The sequence below is a fragment of the Scomber japonicus genome, chromosome 14, assembly GCF_027409825.1.
Source record: "Scomber japonicus isolate fScoJap1 chromosome 14, fScoJap1.pri, whole genome shotgun sequence".
NCBI classification, from domain to species: Eukaryota; Metazoa; Chordata; class Actinopteri; order Scombriformes; family Scombridae; genus Scomber; species Scomber japonicus.
In genome coordinates this window covers 1,143,868-1,161,954 of record NC_070591.1, presented here as the reverse complement: position 1 = coordinate 1,161,954, position 18,087 = coordinate 1,143,868, and the positions used below count along the sequence as shown (strand labels likewise).

At 41.1% G+C, this 18,087-nt stretch overlaps 1 protein-coding gene across 1 annotated transcript in view; it reads right to left on the bottom strand.

Annotated features, from left to right (window-relative positions):
- Positions 1–15,558: 15,558 nt before the first annotated feature.
- LOC128373226 (NLR family CARD domain-containing protein 3-like) overlaps positions 15,559–18,087 on the bottom strand; it is a 10,084-nt gene continuing 7,555 nt past the window's right edge. Inside the window, exons 6-8 of the mRNA XM_053333520.1 lie at positions 17,858–18,028; positions 16,447–16,617; positions 15,559–15,736 (exon numbers count right to left, since the gene is read on the bottom strand). Coding sequence (XP_053189495.1) covers positions 15,559–15,736; positions 16,447–16,617; positions 17,858–18,028 — 520 coding nt within the window. The remainder of the gene's footprint in view (positions 15,737–16,446; positions 16,618–17,857; positions 18,029–18,087) is intronic.

Below are 18,087 nucleotides of genomic sequence, written 5' to 3'. Positions count from 1 at the left end.
CCCTCCTCCCTTCCTTCCTTCCTTCCTTCTTTCCTTCCCTCTTTCCTTCCTTCTTTCCTTTCCTTCCTTCTGTCCTTCTTTCCATCCCTCCTACCTTCCTTCCTTTCCTTCCTCCCTTCCTTCTGTCCTTCTTTCCTTCCCTCCTTCCTTCCTTCTTTCCTTTACTTCCTTCGGTCCTTCTTTCCTTTACTTCCTTCAGTCCTTCTTTCCTTTCCTTCCTTCGGTCCTTCTTTCCTTTCCTTCCTTCGGTCCTTCTTTCCTTTCCTTCCTTCTGTCCCTCTTTCATTCCCTCCTCCCTTCTTTCCTTCCCTCTTTCCTTCCTTCTTTCCTTTCCTTCCTTCTGTCCTTCTTTCCATCCCTCCTACCTTCCTTCCTTCCTTCCTTCCTTTCCTTCCTCCCTTCCTTCTGTCCTTTTTTCCTTCCCTCCTTCCTTCCTTCTTTCCTTTACTTCCTTCGGTCCTTCTTTCCTTTCCTTCCTTCTGTCCCTCTTTCGTTCCCTCCTCCCTTCCTTCCTTCTTTCCTGTCCTTCCTGCATCAAGTGATGTTTTTCCATTCAGAACAAACTGTGACGTTTCATGTGAGCAGGGTTATTATAGGTTTGAAATTTTCTTTAGTTTTTTTTTCTTTAGTTTGCTTTTTTATTTCAGTTTAGTTTTTATTTAGTTTTAGTTTTTCAGGTATTAAGAGAAAGTCTTGACTCGTAGAAACTGAAAAGGATGAAAGAATGTGTGACACTAAATATTTTATAATTTTATCATCAAGTCCTTTTTTTTTTTCTTTCATATTTTTATTGGGTTTTCTTTTCTTCAAGGAAAATTAACAACACAACATAAAGGGACTATACATGAAAAAAGAAGATAGACAGTAACAAAAAAAACAAAAAAAAACAACAATAAACAAAGCAGAAAGAAAAAACTAACTAACATTTACAGCAGTTACATGAAAACAAAAAGATTAGTACGTGATGATGAGCTATGTGGCAAGCATATACATAGTGTGCAGTAGCAGAGGTCCATTACATCCAGAGGCTATCAGGAAAAGAATGGAATTAAAGCCTGTTTTTAATGTAGTCGATGAATGGCTTCCAAGTTTTGTTAAAATTGTCTTAGGAGTCCTGTACCATGTATCTCAACTTCTCAAGTTTAAGGAGATGTAGGATTTCCCTCAGCCACTGAGTCCAGCTCGGTGGCTGAGGGTTTTTCCAATTAAGGAGGATCAGTCTCCGTGCCAGTAAAGTAACAAATTTTGTAATTTTCAGATTTGTACTGGAGAGATTTTTATTGTTATCAGTCAATACTCCAAAAATGGCTGTTACTGGATCTGGTTGAACCACCATTTTAAAAACTTCTGATAATGTTCTGAAAATCGAGCTCCAATAGGTGTGTAAGTAAGGACAGAGCCAGAAAGAGTGTGCTAGAGAACCGGGTGAGAGCCCACATCTATCACATAAAGGGTCCACATTTGGGAATATTTTCGAGAGCCTCACCTTAGAAAAGTGAAGGCGATGTAGTATTTTGAATTGGATGAGGCCATGTCGGGCACAGATCGAGGCCGTGTGCACCCCCTCTTGAGCTTTTTTCCATTGCTCAGTTGTTAAGGTAACCCCCAGATCACCCTCCCACGCGGATTTTATAAGGTCTAGTGATAGGCTTTGTTGCTTGGACAAGACATTATAAAAGAAGGAAATAGCACCTCTCTTTGAGGGTTTGAAAGAGAACAAGGTTTCCACAGTGGACTCCTCTGACAGATAGGGATAAGACGGTGTATTTGTTTTAACATAATTACGAATTTGAAAGAATTTGAAAAGGTGTGATTGCGATAGGTTAAATTTTCTCTGCAATTGTCCAAATGTGGGGAATGTTTTATCTATAAATAGAGCCTTCATGTTAAATATGCCGTTGCGTTTCCAAACATCAAAAGATTCATCCATAACAGACGGGGAGAAAAGGTGGTTTGGGTAAACGGGAGCAAGAAGGGAGCCACTGTGCCATCCAAACTGCTTTCTCATACCAGACCAAATTTTCAGGGATTGGGTTACAATTGGGTTATTTTTAACATAGTGTAGTGATAAAGGCATTGGAGAGAACAAAAGGGCATTCAAAGATGTTAAACCACCGGAACTATGTTCCATCTGTACCCAAAGAGGGTTTTCATCCTGCTTATCAAACTGAACGCAAAATGAGAGAGCACGAATATTACATGACCAATAATAAAGCTGCAAATTAGGTAGTCCCATCCCTCCATCTGGTTTTGGCCGCTGTAAAAAAGATTTCCTAATTCTAGGTCTTTTCTTGTTCCAGATGAAACTAGAAATAATTTTGTCAAGGGTTGTGAAAAAGGACCTACGTATAACTATTGGAATAGTTTGAAATAGAAACAGAAATTTTGGAAGGACATTCATTTTAATAGCGTTGGTTCTGCCTGCCAGAGTGATGTGAAGATGGGACCACCTTTCCAGATCATGAATTGTGCGTTCAAGTAGTGGTTTAAAGTTTGCAGCAAACAGACCAGCAATTCTCCTTGTCACCACCACACCCAGATGTCTAAACGAATTTGTTGTTATTTTGAAAGGAAAGTGAGAATACGAGAGACTCAGTGCAGGCTTATTAATTGGGAAAAGCTCACTCTTAGAGTAATTTAATTTATAGCCGGAGACCTCACCATATTCCTTTAAAATAGACATAATGTTTGGAAGGGAACTATGTGGATTTGTTACATATAAAAGCAAGTCGTCTGCGTATAAGGACACTCTATTTTCAATCCCTCCTCTATGAATCCCCTCATAATTCTCAAGGGAACGCAGGGCAATGGCTAGGGGCTCGATAGAGAGGGCAAATAGAAGTGGGGATAAGGGGCAACCCTGCCTTGTTCCCCGACACAGTGGGAAATAGTGGGACCTAAACGAATTGGTTAACACAGAAGCAAGGGGACATTGATACAGGAGTTTCACCCAGGTTATAAATTTATCTCCAAAGCCAAACCTTTTAAGAACAGTGAAGAGGAAATCCCACTCGACCCGGTCGAAGGCCTTCTCAGCATCCAGGGAAAGAAGAACCTCTGGACGCTGAGGGGCCGGGCCGGGGGAATAGAGGACATTGTAGAGCCTGCGGATGTTCGAGAATAAAAAGCGATTTTTAATAAACCCAGACTGATCTGGTGATATGATTGATGGAAGGACCCCTTCTAGTCGAGTGGCCAGCATCTTGGCCAGTAATTTGGTGTCCACGTTTAAGAGACTAATGGGTCTGTAGGATCCTGGTTCTTTAGGGTCTTTGCCTTCCTTTAATAAAACAGATATGGATGCTTGGTAGAAGGTAGGTGGAAGAGTTTTAGCAGCAAAGGCTTCGTTGAAGTAGCACAGGTGAAATTAAATTGGAAAAAACTTTAAAAAATTCAGCGGTGAACCCATCAGGGCCAGGAGTTTTAGAGCCCTGCATGCTTTTTATTGCAAACATTAAATCAGTAAGAGAAAAAGACTCTTCAAGAATGACCTTCTGGTTTGCTTCTATTGTTGGGATTTGTAGTTTGTCTAAAAAGTCGTCAATTAAATGGTGGTCACCTTTAGACTCTGAGGTGTAGAGGGTTGTGTAAAAAGATTTGAATACATTATTTATTTCCTGTTGGTCAGTAAGCGATTCACCTGAAGTTGAGTTAATTTCCATTATAAGTCTGGATGCAGCTGCCCGACGGATCTGCTGAGCCAGTAGGCGCCCAGCCTTCTCGCCCTGTTCGTATAACCTGTGTCTAGATTGTAGTAATAGTTTAGCTGATTCCTCAGTGGAGAGGAGGTCAAAGTCCGATTGCAGGGAAATCCTTTTTTTATAAAGATCAGGCGAGGGAATTTCAGCATGCTGACGATCAATTTTTTGTATTTCCTCTGATATCTCAATCAAGCGTTGAAGACGGGTTCGATTGGAAGACGAGCTATAAGAAATTATCTGTCCACGAATGTAGGATTTAAGTGCTTCCCATAGTGTCCCCTTTGAGACCTCCCCATTATCATTAAAAGAGATAAATTGTTCTATCTGGGTAGAGATGAATGAAACAAAAGCATTATCAGTTAGCAATAAGTTATTAAATCGCCAGGTGGCAGCTGCTGCTTTATGCTGAAAAGCCAGTTGTAATATATGAGGGGCATGGTCTGAGATTACAATTGCCTCATATTCGCAGTATTTGACATGTGACATGAGTTTTTGATCGATAAGAAAATAATCGATTCGTGAGTACGATTGGTGGACAGGGGAGAAGAAGGAGAAGCAGCGAGTATTTGGATTTCTAAACCGCCAAGGGTCAGCCACACCATAATCTCCAAGAAAAGATTTAATGCTTTCTGCCGCCTTAGAGAGAGGCCGGGTGAGTTGGGATGATCTATCCAGCTTTGGGTTTAGGACGCAATTGAAGTCTCCCCCCATAATTAAATGATGTGAATTTAGATTTGGAATTGAAGACCACAGTGATGAAAAAAATTGAGCATCGTCAATGTTCGGGGCATATGTACAAACCAAGACCAGGGGGACATTGTATAGCTTTCCCTCTACAATCACAAACCTGCCTTGCTTGTCAGACAAAGAATGAGAACAAACGAAAGGAGTCGTCTTACCAATTAAGATTGCGGCTCCTCTAGATTTAAACTGGAAGGAGGAGTGATAAACTTGGCCCACCCAGCCCTTATGTAAGCGGCGGTGGTCTTGATTTCTCAAGTGGGTTTCCTGGAGAAACACTATGTCCGCCTTTAATTTTTTGAGATGTGTTAAAACTCTATTTCTCTTTATAGCACTGTTTAGACCTTTTGCATTCCAGGTGGTAAACTGGACTCTGCTTTCCCCAGTATTAACTGCGCTAGCCATCCTCCCTTGGTTGCAAACAGAACAACATAGCCATATTACACAATACACAAGTAAACCTGCAACTGCTGTAACAACTAACGAATAACACACACAAAGATAAACCCCCCCTCCCTCCCGTACCTTTCCCCAATTGAAAGGTGTACAAAACCCACTTTTCTTTCAACTCTAACATGGCGCTACTGCACCGGGAAGCTGAACAAGTCAGCTTGAACTAACTAAATTTAGCTCCCTTTATTTTAGGTATAAACTTGCACTTATTTTTCCTTTTTTTTTGTTTTTGCCTCCAAGTCATAATTACCCCAAAACGTTTCAATAGAGTAGATTCAAACACAGTAGGAGTGGAAACACACCTACATTTTAAAATACTGTTATTGATAATGAACCAGGATAAACTCTGAACAGACAACTTTGCCAGAAGAGTACCGTTATGGTGATTCAGTCTTGTGAGACGATAAGGACACAGTCTTACCGCTGGCTATTCCATGCAGATGACAGGTGAGCGTCTGCAGATCGAAGAGAAAAGATTTAACAGAAACAGTCTGCAGGTCACCAGTCCCGTGAAAGTTCAACCGCTGGTTGTCTCAGGTAGTAGTCCGAGCCGCCGCCGGTAAAATCTAGGAGAGAGGGGTCATCCCTCCTGCTGTGGGAATATTTTCGTCTTGTAGAAGTCTTCGGCTGCTTGCGGGGAGTTGAAGGTATGACGGACGCCATTCAGGTTGAGAGCGAGGACCGCAGGGTAGTAGAGGCTGTAATCGATCTTCGCCTCCCGGAGCTTTGCCTTAATCCCATTGAAAGTAGCCCGGAGCTTGCTCACCTCCGCCGGCAGGTCCGGGTAGATGTGTATCAGTGTGCCCCGGTAGGTGAGGGGGCTTTTGCCTTTCGCGAGACCCACGATTTTCTCTTTTTGTGCATAATAATGCAGCCGAACGATGAATGATCTTGGTCGTGCTCCTTTTTTCGGTTTTGGCCCAAGTGAGCGGTGGGCTCGGTCTATCTCCACCGGGGATGGAAAGTTTTCTGCACCGAGGATTTCAGGAATTAGCTCCGTCATGAATCTTGTGGGATTAGCGCCTTCAAGTCCCTCTGGGATGCCGATGAACCTTAAATTTTGACGGCGACTCCGGCTTTCGAGATCAAAACATTTCTCCTTGAGTCGTTTCAGCTCCTTCGCGTTTGACTCTTCGAGGCGTTCCAGTTGCTGGATGCGAACTTGAGCGTCGGCGAGGCTGTGTGTAATGTCCGTTTGCTCGGTAACCACTTCGGCTTGCTCCTGCCGAAGTTTATTCAGCTCCTCTTCTATGTCGTGGCGCAGCCCATGGAGGCTTGTAGACGTCTCTGACCGTATTGCTTCGATTTCTTGCCTCAGCTCCTTGTGGAGGGAGGACATTTCTGCTTTGAAATCGGTCAGGATAGCTTCACGGGAGAGCCGGAGTTCTTCGCGAAGGAGTTCAGCTGTGAGTTGACCGTCTGTAGCCATCTTGCCTCGTTAGTTAGCTTGTTAGCTTAACTGTGGGCTATTTTCTTTCGCTCTCTGTATTTTTTCCCCCTGGCCACTTAAGCTATAAATTAGCAGGTTTGAAGAGACCACCGACTGCTTGACCGTGTTACGACCTACTGGGACAACTATAAGTGAATAAGTGCATAAATAACTGAAAAAGTCGGGAGCTGACGGGACCTACGTCTGCTCCATGTAGAAGATCGCCGGAAGTCCCCGTCATCAAGTCCTTTTTAATCTCATTCTTTAACCACGGCTGGGTTAGGGTTAGGTATGGCAGCATAGCGGCTGCTGCAGGACAGGAAGTAACGAAGCTGAATTTATCTGCAGTTCAGTTTAGTTTTAGTTAGTTTTACATTGTTCATTGTAGTTTTTATTTAGTTTTAGTTTTTCAGGTATTCAGAGAAAGCTTTGACTTGTAGAAGCTGAAAAGGATGAAAGAATTGGGGGTTGGGTAACTGATAACTTTCACTTCCCTGTTCAGACCTTGCAGGAGGAACCATCGGTTATAAAAGGGGGTTTCTAGTGGAAGATACCAAGTATGGTAGAGTCAGAGGGGTGTTTTTAAATGTCTATGGAAGAAAGTTAATGCCTAAAATGAGTTTGAGTATTTTATATGATTCAGTTTTAAATATTAGAGTATCATGTGGAGCAGGTGTTAATCTCCTGTAAGATAACTGATTATTAAAATATTAATGAATGTCTCTTAGTAGGACCCAGTTGGTAAGAGCTGAGTGCAGAGCTGAGCTTCTTCTTTGTCTTCCACAGTTTTGCATTTAGTTATTTTCTTTTTTTCTTACTTTTATATAAATATATATAATATAATAATATAATATATATATTACTAGACAGGACTGATGGTTCCCAACCTAATCCTAAAGACTGGACCAAAGATACACAGATTATTTTGGATCAGTATGAATCTCTCCTGGCTGAATCATCAGAATAAAAGAAAGAAACAAATGTGTGAAAATAAAGTTAAAGTTAAAAGACTGGTGATAAAAACTGAAGCAGAGAAGTGTGACTGACTCCTAACATACGTTTCAGTCAAACATCCAATCACAGAGCCGTTAATGGAGATCCTAAAATAAAGACAAAGGTTATAATGGTGATAAAACTGATGATTTTATGATCTGCAGATTAAATTAATTCATTTTTAGAGTTCAGCAGCTACTCTCCATGTTTACTTTACACCTCTGACTGGTGTTGTCTCCATAGCAACAGCAGTAGAGGCTCTTGGGTAATGTAGTTCGTCCAAATAAACAGATTCATCAGAAGCTTTGTGTAAATAATTCAAACTGGTGCCAGAGAGTCCCAGTAACCATGGAGACGGTCATGCTCTTTACCAGCGGTGTCAAACATGAGGCCCGTGGACCAGAACCGGCCCACCCAGAGGTCCGATCCGGCCCAATGGATGACTCTGCATAGTATGAAGATTACAGAAGAATAACACCAGTGCTTTTACTCTGAAATTTGACAACTTTTCCTGAAGTGGCCCAAAATACACAAAAATGAAAATATTTCAAAATGTTAAACTTTTCTATCTGTGCTACACATGTTTGGCTTTTTGTTAAATTAATAGTTTTAACCATCCTGTTGTCCTCGAGTCAAGGAAGGAAGGGAGGGAGGGAGGAAGAAGGAAGGGAGGAAGGAGGGAAGAAGGAAGGAAAGGAGGGAGGAAGGAAGAAGGAAGGAACGAAATAAGGAAAAGAGGGAGGAAGAAAGGAAAGGAGGGAGGAAGGAGGGAAGAAGGAAGGAAAGGAGGAAAGAAAGCGAGAAGGAGGGAAAGAAGGAAAGGAGGGAGGGAGGAAAGGAGGGAGGAGGTAGGAAAGAGAGAAAGAAGGAGGTAAAGAAGCAAAGGAGGGAGGAAGGAAGGAAGTAAGTAAGTAAGTAAGGAAGGAAGGAAGGATGGAAGGAAGGGAGGAAAGGAAGGAGGGAGGAAGGAAGGAAGGAAGGACAGAAGGAAGGAAGGAAGGAAGAAAGGAAGGAAGGAAGGAAGGAAGGAAGGAAGGAACAGTCAAAATAATTATTGTATGTTATATTTTTATGTCTTAGGTAAAATATAACAAGATATTGTGCAAAACAATCTAAAACAACAGACAATATTGCTGAAACTGCTCATTTTTCTCATTGAATAGATGATTTATTAAAGTAAAGATGTTATATAGATATTTTTTATAGGTTATTATTAAATGGTTTTACTGGTTTGACCCACGTGAGATCACACTGGGCTGCATCTGTGGCCCTGAACAGGAGTCTGACCCTCCTGCTCTAGACTGTGATGTGTCTCCCCCTGGTGGACGTTTTCAGTACTGCATGTATTTTCTCTCCCAGGTTTTTGGTTGATTATGTCATGTGATGCTGCAGGTCAGCCAGGTTTTTGTCATGAGGTCTGCTTGAGTTTTTTTTTCACCCTATATTTTTGAAGCTTAGCTCATCCTTTGGGGTTTATTGCTTGTTAGTATTATTTGTTCATGTAAGAGTTTGTAACACTGTGTTTATAGATTTTAATCTCTGTTTTACACTCAGCTAAACTTCCTGTTTAATCTGCTGATATTCATTTATTAGCTTCTTTATATTGCTGAGTCATGCTAATCTGAATCAGAAAGAGGCTATTTCTGTGTTTTATACTTAAATTATTTATGTTAAAGGTTGAATTTGGTATTAGTCATGGTATCTTTTCTTATGTTGACATACAGTAGATTTTATAACGTGTCTAACATGATATTTAAGTTTATTTCAGTTTTATAAGTTATAACTTGAAGAGCTTCAGACAACAGTAAAGAATATAAACTTTCATCCAGCTTCTTGATTTTCTTCTAGTCTTGTTTGCTATCTGCACCCAACTCTCTAACCCTCTAACTCTAACCCCCTAACCGTAACCCTCTAACCCTCTAACCCTAACCCTCTAACCCCCTAACCCCCTAACCCTCTAACCCTAACCCTCTAACCCTCTAACTCTAACTCCCTAACCCCCTAACCCTCTAACCCTCTAACTCTAACTCCCTAACCCCCTAACCCTCTAACCCTCTAACCCTCTAACTCTAACCCCCTAACCCCCTAACCCTCTAACCCTCTAACCCTCTAACTCTAACCCCCTAACCCTCTAACCCTCTAACTCTAACCCTCTAACCCTCTAACCCTCTAACTCTAACCCCCTAACCCCCTAACCCTCTAACCCTCTAACCCTAACCCTAACTCTCTAACCCTCTAACCCTCTAACTCTAACCCTCTAACCCCCTAACCCTCTAACCCTCTAACCCTAACCCCCTAACCCCCTAACCCTCTAACCCTCTAACCCTAACCCTAACTCTCTAACCCTCTAACTCTAACTCCCTAACCCCCTAACCCTCTAACCCTAACCCTAACCCTAACTCTCTAACCCTCTAACCCTCTAACTCTAACCCTCTAACCCCCTAACCCTCTAACCCTCTAACTCTAACTCCCTAACCCCCTAACCCTCTAACCCTAACCCTAACTCTCTAACCCTCTAACCCTCTAACTCTAACCCTCTAACCCCCTAACCCCCTAACCCTCTAACCCTAACCCTCTAACCCCCTAACCCTCTAACCCTAACCCTAACTCTCTAACCCCCTAACCCTCTAACTCTAACCCTCTAACCCTCTAACCCTCTAACCCTCTAACCCTAACCCCCTAACCCTCTAACCCTCTAACTCTAACCCTCTAACCCTCTAACTCTAACCCTCTAACCCTAACCCCCTAACCCTCTAACCCTAACCCTCTAACCCTCTAACCCCCTAACTCTCTAACCCTCTAACCCTCTAACCCTAACCCTCTAACCCCCTAACCCTCTAACCCCCTAACCCTAACCCATTCCTAACCCTAAGCCCATGGTTTTACTTACTTGTTTTAATTATCTTTTTTACACCTGGACATGTCACTTTTACTAAACTTAACCAGTCTGGAGTTCTTGCTGGATCGAATTCTGCATGCTGGACATTCAATAGCGCCACCTGTGGACAGAAAACACAAACCTGGTATCAATCAACGTGGCCTGACGAGACGAACAAATGAAGGTATGGGACATTTTGATACGATCTTCCTATCAAAGGTTATCTCGAAATTGTCTAACCCTCAAGTGTCTCATCGTGGCTAATACCCCTAACCCTAACCCTCTCACCCCCTAACCCTCTAACCCCCTAACCCTAACCCTCTAACTCTAACCCTAACCCAGGACCAGCAGCTGCTCGTTAAAGGTCACCAAAGTTAAACTTCACCATATAAAGTTGCATATTTACAGCATGAAGCTAATATTTGCTGCGACTGCACTGAAACGTTTGCTGCTATAAATGTTGTTCTGACACCTGATCCAGTTTAATTCCTTTAAGATGAGAACAAACATACAAACTACAGGAGGTTGTTAACATTTACACCTTCAGGAATTAATACTAATACTTGATTTCCTGTCGTCACCATGTCGCCATGTTTGTTTTTACTTCCTGTGTTTTCCCACCGTTGCTGATTACATCATGTGTTTCACCTGTGTCTTGTTTCACTCACCTGTGTTCAGTTTGTAATCAGTCCTTCAGTTTTCAGTTCAGTCTTTATCGAGTAGTCTGTTTAGTTCCTGTGTCTGGGGCTTGTAATTGTGTCAGGTTTAGGCGACCTAAAACACTTAAAATATCAGACAAAGGAAGACAAGACAACAGCATTAGAGTTTCTACTTGCAAGGAGAACGGACAGAGATCTGCTCAGTTACAAATCTCCAACCCGCTCTGAGCAAACCTCACCGAACCCTTTCTTTTTATTCTCTTTTCTTTTCACTTTATTCTATTCTCTAGGCCTCTCCCTAATTGTCACAAGTCGGTCACACACACTTCGGAGACTTCCTGAGCAGGGTCACAAGCCCTGAAAAACAACTTTAAAACAGCAAGCTTGTATACTATGACTATAAAGGTTAATGATTATAGAAAGGGGTAAATATGAGATAACTTTATGTATAATAATTCCAACAAATTGTAATTTCAACTCCTTTATAAAATACCCAACCTCCCACCTTCTATCCAAGATATCAGACTTTTAAATGTAATTGTAAATTCAATTCCTTTGCATTTCTACTACCTGAGACACCCATTCAAACCCTTGTGTATTTTAAATTGTGTTGTCTAGACCTCTTAATTTCACACTGCAGGGGGTCGGTGCCGATACCTGCGAAAGACAAAAGAGTGTTGAACCACACCCTAGGTAAGAGGCCGACCCCACAGCAGACATAGGACGTTAAACACACCCCAGAGGTGGACCTTTCCCTCAGGTATAAATGTTCATGTTTCCCCATGCTCGGGGTCTTTCTTCATTCTGAAACCGCTCGCTTGTTGATTGACTTTTTCTTTGCAAAGAAAATAAAACCTTGTCGGCCGGCAGAAGTCTCTATTTCATTCTTCACCAAGAGCACAGAATTTCCACGACAGGCCCCGCTTCAGACAACAGTAAAGAATATAAACTTTACTCCAGCTTCTTGGATGTCTTCTAGTCTCTGAGGCCCTGAAATACGTACCCGGTTATTTTTAAAAACGGAGACATTAACCATCGTTTGCTCCGTTTAGACGCAAACAGAGAATTCGCCCCTGAAAACGAAGCTTTTTAAAAAGCAGATTTTGGAAAACTCAGTTTGCACGTTTGCATGTAAACAGAGAAAAACGTAGATTTGTGGAGCCGGAAACTGCTCCTGGGTTAAATGAGACATAGTTGATAATCTACAGCAGGGGGATCATTAAAAAGATGGAGGGAAGAAAGGAAGGAAATAAGAAGAGAAGGAAGAAAAGAGAGGCAAAAGGAAGGAGGGAAGAGAGGTAGGAAGGACAGAAGGAAGAAAGGAAGGAAGGACAGATGGCAGGAAGGGCAGATGGAAGGAAGAAAGGAAGGATAAAAGGAAGTAGGAAGGACAGATGGAAGGAAGGAAAAGAACACGGGAAGGAAAGTGGGCCGGATTGCCCCCCTTGGCGGGCCGGTTCTGGCCCACGGGCCTCATGTTTGACCCCCCTGATCTACAGTCTATGTTTATAATCTATGTGATCATGGATGCAGAGTAGCAGTCACATTTTTGCTGGTGCAATCCCTTTGTATTTGTAAACGGAGAGGATTTATGAAAATATCCGGACATGTGTAAACGTAGTCTTTATCGAGTAGTCTGTTTAGTTCCTGTGTCTCAGCATTTTATTATTTTCTCAATAAATACTCTGTGGTTCATCTCATCTGCCTGCTCTGCTCTGTGTGACAGTATTATAATATTTGTCTTGAGTTGTCTTTTAAAAACTGTCCACTGAGTAAGCAAGTCTTACATTTAAAGGTTTCTGTGGAGAATTAGGAAACAGTTTTTTTTAAAAAGCAGCTGTGGAGGATCATAAAATTACATTTATTGCCTTAAAAACTAAGAAATCCTCTCTAAAAAATAAACAGAGCCATTATAGGTCATGTACAAGAAGAGTTATATGATCTTTAATTTTAGTTAACAGCATTCTGAATAGTCAGTAGTCTTCAGGCTTTTGGTAGAGCAGTCTATAGTTCATTACGGAGAAGCATGAACCAGTTTCTGAGTTTGACATATCACAGAAAAGTGTATTGATAACCACCCTGCCAAATTTGAATGATTAAAATTGCCAAATATATGAAATTAGGTTTCAAAGTTGTGTAAAACTCTGCTCCCAAACGTTGTGGGCTGTGGCCTCTGAGTCCGCTGAAACCCCGCCCCCTACCAAGTGTCACCTGTCAATCAAAGTCACCACCTCTACCCAAGAAATGGACGCTACATCTGAGACCTTTCTGCTGCCAACTCGGCTGCTAGCTCAGCGGCTAACTCAGCAGCTAACTCAGCTAACTGGCTACTGGTAGACTGTAGTGGCAGTAGAGTGCGGTGAATGTTTTTACACCGTTACAGCAGCGGGGCGGGTTTATGCTTCACCATGTTTAGTCTGAACTCTGGGCTCAACTATCTGACCTGAGTCAGTAGATCTCAGAGCTCTGGGCTCAACTATCTGACCTGAGTCAGTAGATCTCAGAGCTCTGGGCTCAACTATCTGACCTGAGTCAGTAGATCTCAGAGCTCTGGGCTCAACTATCTGACCTGAGTCAGTAGATCTCAGAGCTCTGGGCTCAACTATCTGACCTGAGTCAGTAGATCTCAGAGCTCTGGGCTCAACTATCTGACCTGAGTCAGTAGATCTCAGAGCTCTACTGGGTTTATATTCTACTAACATGTCATTCATGTATTCTGGACCTAAACCATTCAGTGATTTGTAGACCAGTAGCAGAACTTTAAAAGAGTTCAGTATTAAACAGACTAAAGATATTCCATCACACATCTTTCTCCTTATTATTAGCTTTGACTCCTCCCATCAGGCTGATGAGAGATGGTCAGGGTTCGGAGTAGTTTTGTGTATTTTATGAAGGATGTGTGTCAGGTGGACTCTGTCTTGGATTGCTTTTTACTTCTTAGTGTTTGTGTTTATTTTAATGTGGATGTGAAGTTTTTGGACATGCTTCTTAAATGTATTAATTTTTCTACATGTTTGTTTCATATACAAAATGATTAACAGAGACATCTCTAACTAGAGTGATTGTCTCATTTTCTACATTAAAAAAATGTCTGTATCATCACTTGGTGGTGCTGTTTCTTCCTCCAGCTCTGACAAACATGCAAACATAAAATTGAACATATATGAGAATAATGTTTCCAATAATAAATGACATATCAGTAGAAATGTAAATCTATAAATATCACCAAATTACACAGACAATTATTTTAAAGAAATTAATAATGAAGTATAAGAATAATGGAGCTTTAAAATAAAGCGTGACATGAACTCAGATGCTGGTGGTCTAACAGATCCACAGAAATCCAAAACAAAGAACACAGATTCAATCAAATGTGAGTCATTTATACACAAAGAAAAATAACAGCAATAAAAATAGATGTTAAACATGAAGTTTATTAGAAACACCTGTTTTTATCTTTTCTGCATCAAACAGCTCATGTAGAACTAATCTGTAAAGTGCTGACTTCAGCTAAATCCAGAGATAACTGTTCAGTTTGGAGTCAGTTAAGAGACTTAAGTGAAGACGACAAAATCCAGATCCAGACTCCAGATGGATCATCAGGATCCAGCTGATCCTCTCTCAACACTCCTGGATGTTCACTCTCACTCTGACAGAGATCACTTCCACCACTCCTTCCATCTGATGAGAAAAGAAGAAAGAACAGAGGAGATAAATGAGTGTTTAGTGAGACTCACTTGATCAGCTGTCAGTCAGTGATGCAGCACATCCAGTATAAAGAGCAGCAGGGACTTCAGTCCTGTTCAGACCAGAAGTGGAACAGCTGTGCAGTGTAGCTTGCTTCCTTTCAGCTCTCATGTTAACGTGTTGGAGTGAACACACTGAGCTCCAAGCTCACACACCTGCAGACACTTTTACTATCAAGTGTGTTTCCTCTGCAGATTTCATTCAAGTACACAGAGGAAATAAAGTGCTGAGAGTCATGAACACATCATTACTGCAGAAACAGAGACATTCACTCATCAGTTTACTGATGGATTTACTGCTGATACATGTCAACTCTTATCAAAGTTTAAAGCTACAGAGTCTCTGTGGGATTTGAAGATGTTTCCTGCTGTTAAATCATCACATGACAATCAGTCAAAGCTCTCAGCTAAACAGCTGCTGTGATTCCTGGACTTCAGCAGAGGTTCTGGTCTGTATAAAGACCACATGGTTACTAAACGTAATGATGCTTGTGTGAAATCAGAGCCAGTGATTTGCAGGCTGCAGTCAGACTGATCTTAGAGCTCTGACAAAGATGAACTGATCAATAGTTTAGTGTTGAAATGAGAGAACAAACACTTTGAGATCAGATTTGATGATGAGAATCACTGTCTCTATACATCTTGTAAGGCTGTCAGCTGTAATCCAGCTTTATTTCCTGCAGACATCAACACAACAACAACAGTCGTCTTCACATCAACTCAAACACATGATCACAACAAGCTTCTGGCTCATCTGATTGGCTGACTGTTCTCTCTCTCTCTCTGTCTTTCTGTCCAATCCTGAAGCCTGTCACCATTGTCCTCTCACAGCTTCACTGAGGAAAGCAGCACTGAGAAGGTTGGAGCTTCACCAGGAAATACTGGATCTTTGTTTTGATACTGACTGTGTTTAATACTAAACTGCTGAAACCAGCACAGACTGACTCCAACTCTCTACTCACTCCAGATACTCCAGTCTGCAGTCTGGACTCTTCTGAAGATCACTCAGCTGCTTCATGTCTGATTCCTTCAGGTCGTTTCCCAACAGATACAGATTTCTCAGATGGGAGGGGTTGTACTTCAGAGCTGAGGCCAGATAATCACAGCTGATCTTTGACAAACCGCAGCGCCATAATCTGAATAAAGAATAAATGAAGTCAGTTTAGAAACAAAGTTCATGTTTGAAATTATTAAATGTTTCATAATCTGTTCAGAGCTGAAGAAGATTTAAATGTAGAAGTTTAGAAAATGTGTGTGTGTGTGTGTGTATTTGTCTGTGTGTGTGTGTCTCTGTGTGTGTGTGTGTGTGTGTGTGTGTGAATGAGTGTGTGTATGTGTGAGTGTGTGTGTGTGTGTGTGTGAGTGTGTGAGTGTGTGTGTGTGTGTGTGTGTGTGTGTGTGTGTGTGTGTGTGTGTGTGTGTGTGTGTGTGTGTGTGTGTGTGTGTGTGTAATAAGTCCAGTTGAAGCTAATATGAGGCTTTGACAGTCTGGTAGACTCACACTTGATTAGTGTGACTCAAAGTTTCAGAATATTTAGAAGTAAATTCCCTCTTTGAGTTTGGATCCCTCCACTGCAGCTCAGCAAGGAAACACTGAAGAAACACAAACATACTTACTTGATATGTGGAACTCAGACTGCTGATGCCTCATATTAGTTTACACTCTGGAAGTCATTTTTACTCACAACAAGACTGTGGATTTTAAATTCCTGAAAACATTTACATTCTACACATTTGTGTTCAGCAAATCCTGAAAATTATAAAACCAAACATTTGAAACTTCACTGAAGAATTTGAATTTAGTAAAAAGAAATAAATCTACCAAAGTTACAGTCAGTGAACTCACCCCAGAGTCTCCAGTCCACAGTTTGGACTCTCCAGTCCAGCAGACAGACGCTTCACTGATGAATCAGACAGTTTGTTGAGAGTCAGGTCCAGATGTGTCAGATGAGGGTTGGACTTCAGAGCTGAGGCCAAAACTTCACAGTGAGTCTCTGAGAGTCCACAGTCAGTAAGTCTGTAATGACACAAATATTACAACATATGTTATCATGAAAGAGGACACTTTATATTACTTCATGCATTTGATGATCAAACAGTTTGACATTCACTATTTTGATGAACATTTGATCTTCACATCAGTGGTTCAGATCATCTTTTTAATATTTTAAATCTTTGTTTTGTGAGGCATTTTATTCCTTTAATGGACAGTTGAGAGATAAACAGGAAACAAGAGGAGAGAGAGACAGAGAATGACATGCAACAAAGGTCCAGCACCAGAATCAAAGCACAGACCAGTAAGCTACCAGAACACTCCCAGTTCAGCTGATGCTGTCTCACTGTGTGTGTGTGTGTGTGTGTGTGTGTGTGTGTGTGTGTGTGTGTGTGTGTGTGTGTGTGTGTGTGTGTGTGTGTGTGTGTGTGTGTGTGTGTGTGTGTGTGTGTGTGTGTGTGTGTGTGTGTGTGTGTGTGTGTGTGTGTGTGTGTGTGTGTGTGTGTGTGTGTCAAATTCAGAAACAGATCAAAAATGATTCCATTTCCACCCAAAATAAAAAAAGGTAAAACTCAGCTTTGACAATAAAAAGTCATAATTATGAGATATTTGCACACAGCAGTTCAAGTAGTAGTATTATTATTTGTTTTTTAGGTAAAGTAAAACTAGAGTTACCTCATTTGCATATTGTGAGCGTGGTTAGGCCAGACGAAACACTGCCATTGAGGCGCATGCACACTTTATATCTCATCATTTCAACTTACTTGGAGGATATTTTTATTATCAAAGCTAAGTTTTATCTCTTTTTTTTGGCGGAAATGGGCTTCCATAGGTATTACCTGTATGTCTGATTATATATCATGTAATAATAACTTTACTGCTTTCACTGATAACTGTAAAATACTGATATATGTTGTGATAAAATGCTGCTGTAATAAAACCTCAACCACAACCTCTAAAGTCCTTCATGTGTTTCACCAGGTTTGAATGAATCCTCCAACACACAAAGGAAGAGAAAGAGAAGAAAAAACTGTAAAATCCAATAATGACTAGAAATAAATAGAATAACTGTTCATTAACTTAACAGCTATAAACATCAACATTATTTAAACTCAACATTTAAACAGCTCAACAACATCTGAGACTAAATATAACTGACAAGTTATTTCAGCTATAAACAAGTAGAGCACTATTATAACTATAATAAGAATTTGAATTTAATAAATAGAAATAAATCTACCAAAGCTACAGTCAGTGAACTGACCTCAGAGTCTCCAGTCTACAGTTTGGACTCTCCAGTCCAGCAGACAGACGCCTCACTGATGAATCAGACAGTTTGTTGAGACTCAGGTCCAGATGTGTCAGATGAGGGTTGGACTTCAGAGCTGAGGCCAAAACTTCACAGTGAGTCTCTGAGAGTCCACAGTCACAAAGTCTGTAATGACACAAATATTACAACATATGTTATCATGAAAGAGACACTTTATATTTACT